This window comes from Aquarana catesbeiana, linkage group LG04 (genome assembly GCF_042186555.1).
Source record: "Aquarana catesbeiana isolate 2022-GZ linkage group LG04, ASM4218655v1, whole genome shotgun sequence".
Lineage (NCBI taxonomy): Eukaryota > Metazoa > Chordata > Amphibia > Anura > Ranidae > Aquarana > Aquarana catesbeiana.
Window position 1 is genome coordinate 623,669,594 of NC_133327.1, and position 17,729 is coordinate 623,687,322.

The window sequence follows — 17,729 nt, forward strand, 5'->3', positions numbered from 1 at the left end:
GAGCAGAAACTGGATATTGGTATTTGGTTGGAAGCAGCGTATTCTGGACTGTGACTGAGGTTGCCATGGGTGATGGGGAAAAATACATTTGGGTAGGCAGGTGTCTGATGGCAGAGGTGGTTTGTTTGGCTGGGGCTAATTGCATCATATCAGACCATGCTGAGAGTATTGGTTGCATAAACTGCAGTTTTAATTCTCCCTGTCTAACAAAGGACTGAACAGACACAACGCACTCTGCTTTCACCTGTTGGGAACAGGCTGAGTAGTGCTCACAAAAGTCTGTGGGATCATCTTCCAGAAGCCACACCAGAGATACAACCTGATCCATACTAAAAGGGGGAAAGAAATCATCACGGCCCCTTGGAATACAGGGCAGGGCCAGCTCTGTACAAATTTGGATTAAGGGATGCACCTCCCTAAACAGTATACAACCCTGATTGACCAGGGCGTGAGCCAAACGAATAATTTCAAGCAGCTGGTCACTAGTCCTTTCTTTCAATGCCTGGTGGCAATATTAAATACTCTCTGACGCCAGCAGAGCAAAATAAACAACCTCATCGGCATTCATGTTTTAGTAAAAAACTGAACCAAAAATGGTTCCCCTGTACAGCCACTTCAGGTCAGGGATGGCCTTGGTGTACTGTCACGTATCAGGTGTGACCAGAGCTGTGTGGACTGTAACAGAGGGAACCAAACATATGTAGGTGAAAACGTAAGTAATTTATTAAGATATGTGAACAATATATAAATGCAACCACCTCCAATATCACACAGTGACAGTTCAGAGTCTAAGATTACCCCTAGCACCCTGGCATGTGGGGATGGACTGAGAGTTGTGCCATTGATCTTGACAGAGAAGTCAGGGTAAGGGGCAAGTGGGGGAGGAAATATTATGAGCTCGGTTTTAGATTCAGTTTGAGGAAGTTGTGTGACATTCAGGCTGATATGTCTGTTAGTAAATCAGTGTTGTGTGAGGAGACTGATGGCATGAGCTGAGGGGAAGAGAGATAGATTTGGGTGTCATTGGCATATAAATGGTAGTGGAAGCCATGGGAGGATATCAGCTGACCCAGGAAGAATGTGTAGATTGAGAATAGTAGAGGTCCAAGGACAGAACCTTGGGGGACCCCAACGGTAAGAGGTGTTGGAGAGGAGGAAGTAGAGTTGTAAGTGACACTTAAGGTGCGGTGAGATAGGTAAGATTCGAACCAACGGAGAGCACAGCCATGGATACCAAGCAAATTGAGTTTTTTTAGGAGGTTTTCTGTATCAAAGGCAGTGGAGAGGTCCAAGAGTAAGAGTACAGAATAATGACCATTGGTTTTAGCTGTTAGTAAGTCGTTTGTGAGTTTTAGGAGAGCAGTTTCTGTGGAGTGCTGTGGACGAAATCCAGACTGAAGGGGATCAAGAAGGTTATTCTCAATGAGATGGTTGCTCAGTCAGTTGTAGACTAAACGTTCAAGGAGTTTGGAGGCAAAAGGGAGTAAGGAGATGGGTCTTAGGTTGTTAAGACTGGTGGGGTCCTGTGAGGTCTTTTTTGGTATGGGAGTGACTAGTGCATGTTTCAGAGGGTTGGGGAAGATGCCAGTAGAGAGGGAGAGGTTGAAGATATGAGTTAGGGAGTGTAGGATAGAGTCAGAGGGTGACAGTAGTATTTGAGAAGAAACAGGGTCCAACGGGCAGGAGTTTAGGTGGGCATTAGAAAAAAGTTTATTGACTTCCTCTGTAGTAGTTGGGTTAAACAAGAGTTTTGATTGTACAGGAGGATAAAGAGTGTAAAGTGAAGGAGATACCTGTAGAGTGGAGGAGATCTTGAGACAAATTGTTTCAATCTTATTTTTGAAGTGATAAGCAATCTCCTGGGCATTGAGTAAGTTATTGGGTGGAAGTAATAGTGGACAAAGTAGAGCAATAAAGGTAGAAAAGAGTTGACAGGGACTGCATGAGAGGGTGTTAATGAGAGTGGTAAAGCAAGTCTGTTTGGCAGTGTGTAGACATGTATTTTGGGGTGTCATTTTTGCTATGTACAGTACATGCTATGTGTTGGAAATATCTTATAAATAAACAACTTTGTGTAAAAAAAAAAAAAAAAAAATTAGTTTTCATTTTTTTCCCCCACATTTTCCAAAAACTTGTGGTAATAAATGACATGTTCAAAGACTCATTATGCCTCATAGAATATATACGTTGGGGTGTTTGCTTTCCAAAACTGGGTCATTTTGTGAGCGTTTCCATTGTCCTGGTGATCCAGGCCTTCAAAAGTGCTAAAGGTAGTCGAGAAATTAGATGTAATTTATGCTCCTAGAATGTCTGAAGGTGCTCTCTTAGATGTTGGGCCTCTGTATGCGGCCAGGCTGTGTAAAAGTTTCACACATGTGGTATCGCCATACTCAGGAGGAGTAGCAGAATGTATATTGGGGTGCAATTTTTGCTATGTACATGCTATGTGTTGGAAATATCTTATAAATGGACAACTTTGTGTAAAAAAAAAATGCGTTTTCATTTTTTTCCACATTTTCCAAAAACTTGTGAAAAAAAATGACATGTTCAAAAGACTCATTATGCCTCACAGAATATACGATCAAGTGTTTTCTTTCCAAAATGGGGTCATTTTGTGGGCGTTTTTATTGGCTTCATGCTCCATGGCCTTCAAAAGTGTAATAGGTAGTCAACAAGTTAGATGTGTAATTCATGCTCTTCAAACACCTGACGGTGCTCCCTGCAGTTGGGCCTCTCTATGTGGCTAGGCTGTGAAAAGTCTTACACATGTGGTATTGCCATACTCAGGAGGAGTAGCAAAATGTGTTTTAGGGTGTAGTTGCAAGTATGCATATGCCGTGTGAGAGAAATGATCTGTTAATATGACAATTAAAAAAATATCTTTATTTTGAAAAGAATTGTGGTAAAAAATGACAACTTCTAAAAACTCACCATGCTATTAAATAGCTTGGAATGTCTACTTTCCAAAAGGGGTAATTTGGGGTGTATTTGTACTTTCCTGGCTTGTTAGTGTCTCAAGAAATGAGATAGGCCATCAGTACCTCAGGTGTGATCAATTTTCAATGATTAGCACCATAGCTTGTAGACTCTCTAACTTTCACACAGACCAAATAATACACACTTATTTGGGTTATTTTTACCAAAGCAATGTAGCAGTATAAATTTTGGCCAAAATTTATGAAGAAAAATTACTAATTTGCAAAATTTTATAACAGAAACAAACAAAAATGCTTTCTTTTTCAAAATGTTCGGCCATTTTTCATTTATAGCACAAAAAATAAAAAAAAACCCAGTTTTGATTAAATACCACTAAAAGAAAGGTCTATTTGTAGGAAATAAGGACAAAAATTTCATATGGGTACAGTGTTGCATGACGGGGTATAAGTGCCCAGTAGGCAAGTGGTAAACAGACTAAAAGGGAGCAAATAGAAGTTTATTATTAGGGTTTACTTTACGTACATTTTGATGAAACTTTGTGGATGAGGATCTTTTCTGAACAACTAACCCACTTTCCTATGCATCAGCTACTTACCATGCATCACGCATACAATTAAAATGTTAATACTGGCCCTTGACCGTCCGATGACCCATATATTCTAACCAGCAACATTGAAACAAATCATTAGCGCTCAACGAGCCAGAATATTCTTGCAAATGACAGGGGCCACTTACCGCGTGTGCAGGATTACACTGGTCAATGGGGCTTTTGAAGTCTGTTCTTAATTCATCAAAGGCAATTATCTGAAAAATATGATTAGATGAGAGGAGGGTCTCAGCAAGGAACAGAGAATATAAATGCATTTTCAAAGTTAGCCTAATGGACTTTGGTTATTTGAAACCATCAAAGCTTCTGTTTAATGATTTCATTCTCTTTTTTTCTAAAGTGGTCTTTTTAGTAACTTTACATGTCTGCGTGAATACATTCCTGACATGTCACAACTAGTGATGAGCTGAACTGTCCTGGGTTCAGATGTTAAACCATTAACCTACTGAAATCAATGGGAGCCAAATCTGTCAAATTTAAAATGCTCATTTTCTGGGCTAATATGCAAGGAGGTGTAAAAAATAACATGTGGGTGGGCACTGCCCTTGAGAACAGGCCTCTAATCTGGGCATGCAGCCTGGCTGGCCAGGAAAGGGGGGAAAACAAGCGTGCACTCCCTCCTGGCTGGTGATTGTAGTGGTCCGTGGGCAGGAGGCTTATTGGAATATGGAAGCCCCCCTTAATAATAAGGGGACTTCCAGATACTGCCCATCCCATCATGTAATCAGTATGGGGTACATAGTACCCATACTCATTCACAGAAAAAAAGATGTAAGCTAATAATAAACACACCCAAACATTTGACACGTCCGTTATTAAAAATATAAAAATTCCCAAAAATGTCCCTTGTAAATTTATCACCAGTCATAAATCCCAACAGTACATACAGTTGAATGGCAGCTCCTCGAGCTGTTATCAGATATATAAGAGAAGGGGTGGGGATATTGGTGACATCATTGTCCTCAAATTTTTACTTCAGGCCTCATGCACGTTGACCATTTGCCATGATCTCCTGAATGCCTTTCTCCTTGCTGGAGAGAAACTGCATCAAAAACATACCTAAAGCAGCATTTTTTGGAAATGTGTTTAGGCATGTCAAGCAATATATAAACTCCTCCCCCCCCCCCCCCCCCCCCCGTTGCATTGGTCCCCATAGCGGTGAATATTACCCTTCATCCCCCCACCTTGCAATGGTCCTCTTTGCAGTGAATATTAATTCCTCCATCCCCCCACCTTGCAACAGTCCTCATGGCAGTGAGATTTTAACCCACCATCCTCCTTTTGCATTCATGGTCATTTCAGTGAAAGTTAATCCCCTCTCCCCACATTGGTGGTCATGGGAGGGGTTGCATTTCAATGCCACTGACCACTAATGTGGGGAAGGGCATTAATAATACGACACCTGTGCTGGGGGTTGTTTATGGCGTTCCCTGACACCAATGCCGGGGGGTATTGCATCCACTGACACCTGAGCTGGGGGTTCCTATTGTGTGCAATTACATCTGTTCTGGTGGTCACTATTGTATGCACTGACACCTGTGCTGGGAGTTATTATGGCATCCACAGACACCAGTGCTGGGAATTATTGTATGCAGTGACACCTGTGCTGTAGGTTACTATTGTGTGCGGTGATAACCTGGAGGTTATTACGGCATATACTGACACTCTTGCTGGGGGTTATCAATGTGTCCACTAACACCTGTGCTGGGGGTTATTATTGCGTACACTGACCCCACTGACTTCAGTGCATGTGCACACTGATCCACTGACAGCAATGCAGAGTGTTATTATTGTGTACAATGACTCCAATGCTGGGGGTTATTCTTGTGTCGGTAGGAAGGGTGCAATCTGGCATCTTTGCCCTGGGCACCAGTTGAACTTGTCCCATCACTGGGTGGGACCTCGGTAATAAGACATTTGCGTCCACACACAAGACAAGGGTCCCACTCTGTAGCTACTTTCAGGAGGGAGGCTGTTCTACACAGGCTGCAGCTGCTTTAAAAAAAAAAAAGGAACCGTAAAACATTGAGCACCTTTTATTTTGATGCACCTGGAATGTATGTAGCTGCTTTAAACTGAAAGTTCAATTGGGCTTTAAATTGCAGATTCCCTATTTACTTCAAAGAAGGCAACCAAAAGAGGATGAATTCCTCGTGAGGGCTGCCAGAGATGAAGACATCAGTTCTTGTCGGTTTATCTTGTATCGCTGGCATGATACATATCACCCTCAGCTATTCCTTACTTATTCAACCATTGATAAAACAGTTTTCTTACTACTTAGAAAAAAAAGCAGAAATGCCTGGGAGCATCAAGCTACTCCAGCTCCAAATCCCCCGTTATTTTCTTGCTCTATTTCCTCATTGATTGTCAACAAATCTGGCTTCATGCTGCCAACATTCACATGTTAAAAGGTAGCCTGCAATCAAATGCAAACTGTGCATATTTAACTTTTTCATGGCCAAGGGATGCAGACCTATGCCATAATTGGAGGTGCATTTTTACACCAAGGCAGCCATCTGCACCCCCCACTAATATTTGTAGTTTAAACTCCAAGAAAATATTTTAAAAAGAGCTAATAAATTCAGTTAATTATTCTTTTTCAATTAAATTAAAGTATACAGTTAGCATAAATACCTGAATCCATCTTGCCATTTGCCACCCTTAATTCCCCACACAACAGCACTCAGATTGGGAGAGAGAAGACTAGCAATAGCAGCCAATTATGGTCTGCTGCTGTGCTAGGGTTGCCACCTGTCCTGTATTCACCCGGACAGTTCGGGTTTGGAATCATGCCTCCGGGTTTCAGACTGCCTCAAACCCGGACACATTATTCAAACCGGAACTATGACTTCCCAGCAGGGTTGCTTGCTGCAGTTGCCTAAGCCAAGAGTATATGTTACACTCTTTTCACACCGCCCAAAGTTAGCACTAACCTAACAATTACCTCCCCACCACACACACACAGACGGGAGAGGAGAGAGGGCTCGATCTGCTCCTCTTCCTCCCGTCCCACCCCTCTGTGTCTGCCCACACATCAATCGTTGGTGCTTCTCAGAAAAGGAAAGAAGGGGCCAGAAAAAAAAATTCCAGCAGCCTCAGATACATCTGGATGAGAGGTGCTGAATGCCAAGGGGCGAGTGAGTTCACCATCCATCCCTGTCTGTGACTGAAGTTTCCCCTCTTATCTCTCCTGCCTCTGAGAGAGTACACTAAGGCAAATCAGGGTTCTCAGAGCACTCCTTACATCAGAGTTTCCCTTTACACCAGAGGTCACAGTGTTCCCCCTTACATCAGAGTCTTCTCCGTACATCAGAGTTCCCAGTGTTCCCCCTTAAATCAGGGTTCCCAAAGCATCCCTTATGTCAGAGTCCCCAGAGTATTACCTTACATCAGAGTCTGCAGAGCCCCCCTAATGCCCCGTACACACGGTCGGATTTTCCGATGGAAAATGTCCGATCGGAGCGTGTTGTCAGAAATTTCGACCGTGTGTGGGCTCCATCGGACATTTTCCATCGGATTTTCCGACACACAAAGTTTGAGAGCAGGCTATAAAATTTTCCGACAACAAAATCCGTTCGCGTCAATTCTGACCGTGTGTGGCCTGTTCCGACGCACAAAGTGCCATGCATGCTCAGAAGAAATTCCGAGACTGAACAGCTCGGTCTGGTAAAATTAGCGTTCGCAATGGATACAGCACTTTCGTCACGCTGCAATGTAAAAAATGGTTTAATACAGCGCACTCTCTTCTTCTTTATAATGTGACAAGAATGAAGTAGTTTTGCTGCTCATATTCACACAGACTTCTCACAAACTTATTTCTTTATTATTTATCGGGATTCCCTTAATATATTTTGATTTGTCACATCTGAAAAAAATATTTTTGTGTTTTTGGTTTTTTTTTTTATTTTTTTTAAAGGCAGATTTTTTTTTTAGTTTAGGTTTGTATTTTTTCAAAGGCTGATCTTTGTTTTATTTTAGTTTTAGTTTTACTCCCGAATATTTTTGTGTGTGTTTTGTGTGTCAAGTTACCACAACACCATTATTATCTTGTATTATTTAATCTCAAGGAGATGGTTTGGTGTTGGTGTCCCTTGTTAATTTCACATTGTATTTTTGAAATGTACCTGAATCCTCACAAACAAACTGTCCTTTTTGAAGGAAAACACACATAGGCAAGTATAATTGAAACCAAAAATCCTTTATTAAGGGCTCAGAACCAAACAAAGAGGGAGGCAGCGCTGGATAAACGGCAGAAATTAGCGAAGCCTTGGACCCCCAGGGCAGACATCAATTCTTGAACATCAAAATTGGTGGCTGGTGGCAAAACTGTGTCCCCATGCTGTGGTTCCACAAGAGGTTGCATCTTTTGCCAGACCAGACTGGATCCAGGGTCCTCACTTTCTGGTCTTCCTTCCACGCTTCCTTCCTGCCTGTGGCTCTGCTGTTGGAGATGTGGCAGGAGGAGGAGTAGGACCTGGAGGAGGAGGAGGACTAGTAAGACCTGGAGGAGAAGGAGGAGGAGAAGGACCTGGAGGAGGAGGAGGACCATGTGTGAGGTCACAAAGGTGGGTATCAGATGTTATTTGGGCCCTCAACCCCTTATTGAGAGCTTCCAACATTAATGACTCACACATGAGTTGTTGGCCCTCCTCCATCCGCTGCATTTTACAGGCAATTATGGTAGCAAAGTCCTCCTCCACGGTGTGTGGTGCTCCCAGGGCCTCTGTAGCCTTCCAAAAGAGGCCTATGGCAGCCTCCTCCAGGGTACTCCTCTTCCTGCCACTTTCTCTTTGCAGGTGTAGGGGAGGGACCTGCATATCAGCCAGCCTGCTCGGCCCGGCCACCTCCTGGCTGAGACTTCCCTGCGTATGAAAAAGGGACATGGTTTTACTTTTTGCATCATCAATCACAATCAAAAATTCGTACTCCAAACTAACATCTAGTTAACATCATTGATTGGACAACCAGAAATATTTAGAAGAATGTTATACCTGGCTCAAGCTGGGCTCCTCCACATGTTGTTGCCTGGAAGGCCCAGGTTGGGCGTCAGAAGCCTCAGCTGGGGGGGAAGGAAGCGTGGAAGGAAGACTGGAGAGTGATGACCCGGGTTCAGTCTGGCCTGCCAAAAAATGCAGCCTGTCATAGTACCACATCCTGGGGACATAGATGTCATCTGCTGCTCCGGATCTCTGCGAATCCTGGACTTTCTTGCGCTCCCTTACATATGTGCTCCTCAGGCCACCAATTAGGATCTTCAAATATGTGATGTCTGCTGTGGGGATCACCTGCTTCACAATTTCCAACAATTGATCCAGCGCTGCCTTCCTCTTTGGTTCCTATAATGTGGGTGGTTGATCTCCCACAGACAAGGCAGCTCCCTGAACATGTCAATGAATATTACCATGAAGTCTGTATCATTCAAGATATCCATTTTCACTGCAAGACACAACACAAGACAAACCCTAATGTCAGCCAAAACTCTCCTAATCTTGGTACAATATAGGCCTCAATCTAGAAGCAGTATAGACCCAAGTTTGTCTCTTACCTTCGTTATTACGATCGGCGCCTCCAATGCTCCTTCCTCCGCTCACAGATCGTATGTAATACGCACACGTGTTACGCTTTATACACACTGCGCATGCGTGTAACTCTGCCTGCCCCTGACATTCTTTCTAGTCTATTCCCCGTCCCTTTTCGTTCTGCGCAGTGGGGGAAGAGCACATGGCGGATAGACAGCGGGTGCATGCTAATTACAGGAACGAGGAGGAGGAAAGCCCGGATCCGGAAACGTCCCGATCCAGAAAGAGATTTAAGGCCTCAAATATGTCCTTTGGGGAGATGTTGGAGATGGTGGACATCCTGAAGAAGGCCGACTATGATGGGAAGTATGGACCTTACCCCAACTCCAATGTCAGAAAGGCCAAGACCATGGCGAAAGTGGTCAAAAGTCTGCACCGGAATTTCGGGGTACGACGATCGAAAGATCAGCTCAGGAAGCGGTGGTCGGACCTCAAATTACGAGAACATGAGCAGTACAGAAAGATCCAGAGAGTGCTGCAAAAAAGTAAGTAGTTGTACTGTGTTCCTATTCTTTATGTTTATTACGTTCGTGCTGCTCCATATGCTTTTCTTAAAAGTGTACATTTTAAAATGGCAACTTTCATGTTCATGGGCACATTATTCGTTCGTAGCAAACATTTTTCTTTCGGACTATAAAACACCATTGTTTTGGCCATATGCATTTGGCCACATTTTTTTACGCCCTACTTGTGTGAAACTCATTTGGTTGTGTAGATGGCTTTGTTACTAGAATGAAATGCAAACTAGATTCTGTTAAGGAGAGGACACTCAGCAGCTGTTTTCACATCTGGACACTGGAGCACTAGTGTGGGACACAAGAACACCCTTTTTATTAGGGGGCCCACACAGGTGCTCCAGTGTATACTATAGGAGGGGTCTCCATCTGTGAAGCTTGTACAAAACAGGTAAAGTATTGCAGCTTGACAAAGGACACTGAAAATGCTACATTTTGGAACTCTGCTAAAATTGACAATTGTACCCCACTTCCAAGCAATGTTTCATATTTAGATTTCTGCCATCAAATATCTGTGTGCTAAGTATACCATTTTTGTTTTACATAGGGGAGAAAAGACTCGGAGGACACCCCTCATCCGAGGAGTCCAGAGACCCCCCACCTCTGGAAGAAGGGGAAATACACCCAACCCAAGAAGTGCAGGAGGAGGAAGAAGATGTGGTGCAATTAGTCACCACAACAGGTGAGTGTCTGCGACCACAGGCTCAGGTAAGAGATGGATGCCGGCATATTTTTTATACCTGTTTTTGTTTGTTTTCTCTCTTTTTAGGTGATCGTGATGTTGTGGATCCCGATCCTTTCACATCAGAAAGTGCCCAGATCCTGATCGGGAGATAATGGGGTGTAATTTACAATTGGAAAACCTCAAGAAAAACATCAATGATGTTATTCAAAAAAATAAGAACATCATTGATGTTTTGGGGAGAGTTTAAAACCCCCCCAAATCACTTTCTTCTTTTGTGTGCTACAATGTTCTAAATGTTTTAGCGATTTTTCGAAAAGCTAAATTTGGAGGATGCAGACAGTGTGTCAACATGTGCTATCTGCCATCACGGGAGTTCAATGGATGTGTTTTGGGGGTGCAACCCCTTCCTCAATAATAAAGTAGCTGTGAGGAAGGGGTTTCTCCCCCAAAACACGTCCCTTGATCCCCCGTGATGGCAGCTAGCACATGTTGACATTCGTAAATTGGTGTGCATCTTACAAATTTGGCTTTTCCTGGGGTGACTTCACCCCATCTGAACGCAATATCAAACACAGTTCCTAAATACTCATGTCTGATATTGCCTTCAAGTTCTACCTAATGTGAACTTTTTAAGTTCAAGATTTGTGTCTTTATTGTTGGTTTTACACATGCCTGTTTTAGCTTAAATGGACATTTCTATTTTTGATAATGTGACCCCCAAAATTGTTATACAACAAACATGTTGGTTTGTTTTAAAAACATTTTACAAATGCACATGTGATTGTGCAGGTATTAAAAAGATTGTTTTTGTTTTTATCAAGAATGTGTGGATTATTGTCTCAACGCTACAACACTTTTGTGGTGATGTAATTGGTGCTTTCGGTGACAATGGGTGTTATTTCATAAGGGCAAATACTCTTTGCACTACAAGTGCAGTTTCAAGTGCACTTGTAGTGCAAAGTGTCTTTGCCTTTAGTAAATAACACCCAACAGTGCTTTGTAAGGTTACACAATCACGTCATTTTCAGCACTCCCCACATTTCTGTCAGGGTCAGCTAAAACAAACACAAGCAGGAAATGTCACCAAAGATTTGCTTTTTTTTGTTTTTATTTGATAAAGGCTTCACAAATTGTCTGGCATATTGATGGCCCCCCTACCCGCAAAGAACTCAAGGTATCTTAACCGGACATCACGGGCACTCAGGGAGGGCAAGCCAGGACGGCCACTTTCAGGCGCCGTCAGGGTTGTTTCATGTATAATTCCGGCCTCAGGCCCAACTGAGCCAGCATAGTTGGCAGAATGTTGGCGTAAAAAGTTATGTAGAACACAGCATGCCAGGATTATATGATTAAGTTTATACTCCGCCATATGGATGGGTGTCAGAAATAGGCGGAACCGGTAATTAAAAACCCTCTGTTCCGGGGTGAGGGTCCTCATCGGGAGATGGTCCCCCAGCGCAAAGGCTTCATCTGCAACAAAGACAAATGGGAGTCCTTCCACATTCTCTTCTGGAGGTGGCAAGTCCAAGCTGCCATTCTGGAGATGCCTGTAAAACTCCATCTGGGCGATGACTCCACCATCGGACATCCGGCCATTCTTCCCCACGTCCACATACAAGAAGTCGTAATTAGCCGACACCACCGCCAACATCACAATACTATTGAACCCCTTGTAATTATAATAGTACGACCCCGAGTTGGGTGGTGGGACGATGTGGACGTGTTTCCCATTAATTGCACCTCCGCAGTTAGGAAAGTCCCACCGCTGGGCAAAGTGGGAGGCCACAGTCTGCCATTCCTGTGGCGTGGAAGGAAACTGTTGAGGAGAACCAAAAAAAATTAGTATTTTGGCACATAAACATGGAAAGCAGATTAGACACAAACATTCTTGGCCAACATCTAGATAAAACATTTATTAAGGGGAATTTTACAACACAAAGTATAAGGTATAAAGTATAAGGTACAGAGTATAAGGTACAAAGTATAAGGTACACCTATCATATTCCCCCCCCCCCCCCCTCATGGGCCATTTCTAACATTATGGGGGGGGGGATCTTGGACAGGTAACCCTCTTCACTTCATTGAGAGATGAATGCCTAAATACAGGGTATTACTTTGAACAGACCCTCCTTAGTTACACTATTGGCAGCCCACTGGACAGGTAAGAAGTGTCATAATACAAAGATATAAATACACATTGTACACATTTGAGCACATTTGGACATTCTGCTCTTACTTATCAAGATAATAATAGGATAAAAAAACTTTAAACAGTACCATTTGCAAGTATACAGGCAAGCCCCTGCACTACATGCTTTGGGGAATTCATCCATAAATCTCACCACTAAAGAGATGGGTATAGTGTGTGTGGGTTTGGCAAAGTCAGCAGATAGATGATTGAGGATAGATAGAGAATTGGTATCAGCTGACTTAGCAGTTGGGGGGAGGGAGGGTTAATAAAAATGATTTGGGGACACTACAAAAAATGCCTCTGGCACTCTGTGTGAATTTAAAGCACAAATCACATTTCTAAACATTTTAGGGGGTGTTTGGGGTAAAGCACTACTATGGAGCTGATAAAATACATTGTTAAGTGACTACATGAGGTGAATATAGGGGCAGGAGAACATGCTGGGGAGGTAAGTGAAGGCAAATATGTATGAAGGAGAAAAAAATTTATTACATAAAAATCCAGCATGCATGAGAACAAAGGGGACATTCACAGCATATTACAATCATGGTAATTAGGGAATGAGGAAAGAAATACAATATATTAGCAAACATTAAATACAATAAAATGTGAGATTAAAGGATAAAAATCTTACCTTCATATACTCCTTCTGCAGGACCTGGATGATGGCAGAACAGGTCTCTGGGATAATGATCCCCAGAGCCTGGGGGGAGATGCCTGTCGAGAACTTCAAGTCCTGCAGGCTTCTCCCCGTCGCCAAGTACCGCAGGGTAGCGACGAGCCTCTGCTCCGGAGTGATGGCTTGCCTCATGCAGGTATCCTGCCTGCTGATATAGGGGGTCAGCGAAGCCAACAAATGGTGAAATACGGGGTCCGTCATCCTTAGAAAGTTCCTGAAATCATCAGGATTATTCTCACGGATCTCACGGAGCAAAGGCATATGAGAGAACTGGTCACGCTGAAGCAACCAATTCTTGGTCCATGAACTCCTCCCCACCCTGTTCATGGACTGGACTTGTGTCAAGGTCAGGACCCCAACACCAAGCCCCCGCACAGCACGAACTCTACGAGGAGTACGTATACGCAACATGGCTAGAAAACGGTCGGCTGCTCAGAACGAAGTAACAGAACGCACTGAAGAACAGGAAGGCCTGTGAAGAGTGACCTGAAAAACAGTAATGAACGAACAAGAACACAATGACTAAGTCACGCAGAACTTGCTTGCATGCACTGAAGAACAGATACAAACCCACAAGCACAAACTGAACCGCAGAAAACGATCTGAAAGCCACGAGTCTGAAAAAGCGTGAATCGTCTCTCACCAAACTTTTACTAACACGAGATTAGCAAAAGGAGCCCAAAGGGTGCCGCGCTTGGTTCTGAACTGGCCTTTTCTAGTCTCGTCGTACGTGGTGTACGTGACCACGTGGTTGGCGATCAGAAATTCCGACAACTTTGTGCGACCGTGTGTACGCAAAACAAGTTTGAGCCAACATCCGTCGGAAAAAATCCTAGGATTTTGTTGTTGGAATGTCCGATCAATGTCCGATCGTGTGTACGGGGTATTACAGTGTAAGGGAACTCTGCAAGTTCAGATATAAAGGGGGAACTCTGTAGATTCAGATATAAAAGGGGAATTCTGCGGATTCAGATGTAAAAGGAGAATTCTGCAGATTTGGATGTAAGGGGAACTCTGTGGACTCTGATGTAAAGGGGGACTATTGTTATTAACTTCATATGATTAGAAATGTTATTTAATAGCAAAATATATGTATAGTTTATACTATAAAAAAATGCGCTCCCCTAAAGTGTTCAGGTTTGACTTGAGGAAAAGGTGGCAACCCTATGCTGTGCACATATGCTGGCAGGAAACATGCTGACAGGATAAGAGAGAACAGTGACCAGAAATTGACTCATCAGTTATTTGCTGCTTCTTTACTAACCAATCGGCATGATGGGAGGAGCAAGGCGGTGACACCAATGTACTGTATCATTATTATTATTATAATACAGGATTTATCTTGCGCCAACAGTTTGTGCAGAGCTTTACAATATAAAGGGGGACAGTACAATTACAACACAGTTCAATACAGAAGGAATAGGAGGGCCCTTCTCATGGAGCTTACAATCTAAAGGGAGGGGGAGGTGGTACAAAAGGTAATAGCTGCAAGAGATGATCTGATGGAGGTGACTCAAGTACAGTTTTTAGGTGGAGGTGGCTTCCAAGAATAAATTCTTTTTTCAAGCATCGCCTAAAGATGGACAGGGTAGGAGCTAACCAGACATACTGGGGTAGGGAGTTCCAAAAGATGGGAGAGGTTCTGGAAAAGTACTGGGGGCAAGCATGGGAGGAGGTAACAAGGGAAAAAAGCATGCACGCAACACAGTGGTGTGAACTGGCCAGGGAGGAGACATGACATTTTGCCTTGTCTTGCAGTGGGACTGTGCTAGAATAGCTGCTTAACACGGTCTTACCGCACCTGGTGTGAACAGGACTACAGTTAGAAACCACGGGGCCCCATACAGCCAACCCGACAGCCCCCCCCCAAAAAAATAAACAGTTTACTACGCCTTAGTTATGATTGAACACAGTGAGTGATCTGTATGATCGGTACGATCAGGTGTTCATTCAGAAAAAGAAGGGGCTGGTAAATGTGACATATTTACCAGACCCTTCCCCCACTCTTCATCCTGAAGGATCTTATTGTGTGCTTGTAGCTGCCAATGGAAAGGAGAGGAAGGAAGCTGGCAGCACTTCGAGGGTAGAGGGGGCCCATGGGGGGGGGCCTGGGCAGCAGGGGGAAACGTATAGTGAACAGGGAGGATGATTGGTGCTGCGGGGGAGACAAAACTGGAACTGAGGAGGGAGGAAGGGAGAGGAGAAGAATCCAGCTTTCAGCTGCTGCAGAGAGAGCCATACAGGCAATTGGTTCCAGTAGTTGCCCCCACCACCATGCTGATCACCCTCCCTGCCCACATCTGATTCATCCCCCCCTGCTGGCCCAGGCCCCATACAGGCGGACCAGTGGTACCCCCCATCCATGGCCATTGTCTCCTAACTGTCCACAAAAAAGGGATTGAAAAAGGATCAAAACGAGGGAGATGGGCGGAGCCTAGCAGAGCAGACATGCATTGTTAGAGCTCTGCACCGCTGAGGAGAGAAGAGAAGGACAAAGCGGAGCCTGCAGGCTCAAAAGGTATCCATTTGAACCTTTTTGCCCCAGGGAACAAACTGTGAAAGTTTGGGCAGGAAATATGGTACTGGGAGGAAACTGTGGCAGAAATAAAAATCACCTCACAAAGAGCTCACAGGCACTCACTGCAACTAAAGCAGCTCCAGTCACCTCACAAGATACAGCATCAGGGCGCTCTCACAGACAGAAAATGTCACAGCAAGACTCTCCATTTGAGTCAGATACAGAACAAATCCTCTCACAAACTTCTCCACAAGCCTCCTCAGCATCCCCAGTAATATTATTACAATTTGAAAAGATGCTTCATAAGGCTTTAAAACAAACCTCAGACCAAATAACAAAAAGCCTAACCAAAGAAATAAAAGAGCTGGGAAACCGCACCGCAGCCTTAGAAATAAAAATTGATTAAATTGAAATTACAACCCAAGTAAATATAACAGAATTGGAACAATTAAAAGAAGAGAATTTAATACTTCAAACTAAGCTTGAAGATTACGAAAATAGAGCCAGACGTTCAAACTTGCGCATAAGGGGAATACCTGAAACTGTGACAGACCTGCAATCTACTATTACTGCTCTATTACAAGAACTAAAGCCAGATATCCCTATTGAACGTTTAGAACTGGACAGAGTACACAGAGCCCTCACAGCCAAAAAGAGAGATGGACCCCCACGTGATATAATAACAAAATTTCATTATTACAGAACGAAAGAACAAATACTAATTGCTGCAAGAGAAAAAAAGGAACTTAATTTTCAAGGACACAATTATCAAATTTTTGCTGACCTATCCCAACTTACTATTACTAAAAGACGATCCATGAAACCCCAACTAATGGAACTGCAACGCCACAACGTTATGTATCAATGGGGCTTCCCCTTTTCAGTCAGATTTAACTACCAAGGTACAATTTACAGAAGCAGATCAGCAGATGAACTACAACAAACCCTTTTAAAATTAAATCTGACAGAACCCACAAGCAGCAACTCTCCCACACGCAGAAGAATGGCATCATCTTCACCTTCAGGCAGCACTCATCATTCTCACAAAAGAGGCCGTTATGCCACATTATCCATGGACCAAGAAGATTCAATGGACTGACATCCTAATTCCTGATATCTCTTCATTTATTATACTAAGAGATGGTTCTCTATAAAAAACCTGTATTTATAACTGAATGTAACTGCATTCTGATAGTCACGCACTGTGTGGGATCATGTTACATTCCAGTTATATTTCTTATTACTTCTGATTCATATAGCCTTAGAATATAAAAGTGAAATAAGGAAATTCTTGTTCAGTTATATATTATCAGGTAATAACAATAGATTTATTACTTTTTAGGACAAATATGTTCAATAATACAGAAGTAATGGAAGCTTTTTCTTTCTTTTCTTAAAACAAATATATTATTACCTAACTAGTTCCTAGAATTATGTTTTTGTTTATTCTAATCTGAAGCAATACAACCTCAATTTTATGAGTTAACATATCTAAACAGTTACATATGAATAAAATATGTAATTGTTTACTCTAAAAGGGTTAAAATCCCAAAATAATTACAACTATCTTCATCAATACCAAAGTTATTAACAGTACCTTTCTAACTGAATTATTTAGCCTAGGGCAAGACTAACCATATACAACCACCCTGGAATAAATAATTTCAACAAAAACTATATTCTGCACTCCAATTAATGAAACATCATTTTGATGTCTTTTGACATAGCACTTCTCTCCTGTAAGCGGAAGATCCGTGTACCCCCATTAGCCCTCCTCATTCTCCCAACCATATTATGTGGGAGTGTGATGAAGGCACTTATTCCCCTGAGAGAGATATTTACTCTCTTTCACGGGTAAATTGTGATTACTTGCAAAAAATAATTTATACAATGTATCATCTAATCTCATATGTTTTTTGTTTACTCTTTACTCCAGAATTCACTGGTTTCTTTTCTATCTATTCATCTCTTCAGTCCACACAGGTTGATCTGCGCAGTCAGCTCTGCATAACAAAAAG

The 17,729-nt window shown here is 42.9% G+C and overlaps 1 protein-coding gene across 1 annotated transcript in view; it reads right to left on the reverse strand.

The window, feature by feature from the left end:
- The window catches only part of CNIH3 (cornichon family AMPA receptor auxiliary protein 3), a 270,624-nt gene that overhangs the window by 105,623 nt on the left and 147,272 nt on the right, over positions 1-17,729 (reverse strand). The window contains exon 2 of the mRNA XM_073629177.1: positions 3,673-3,741. Within this exon, the coding sequence (XP_073485278.1) occupies positions 3,673-3,741 (69 nt within the window). The remainder of the gene's footprint in view (positions 1-3,672; positions 3,742-17,729) is intronic.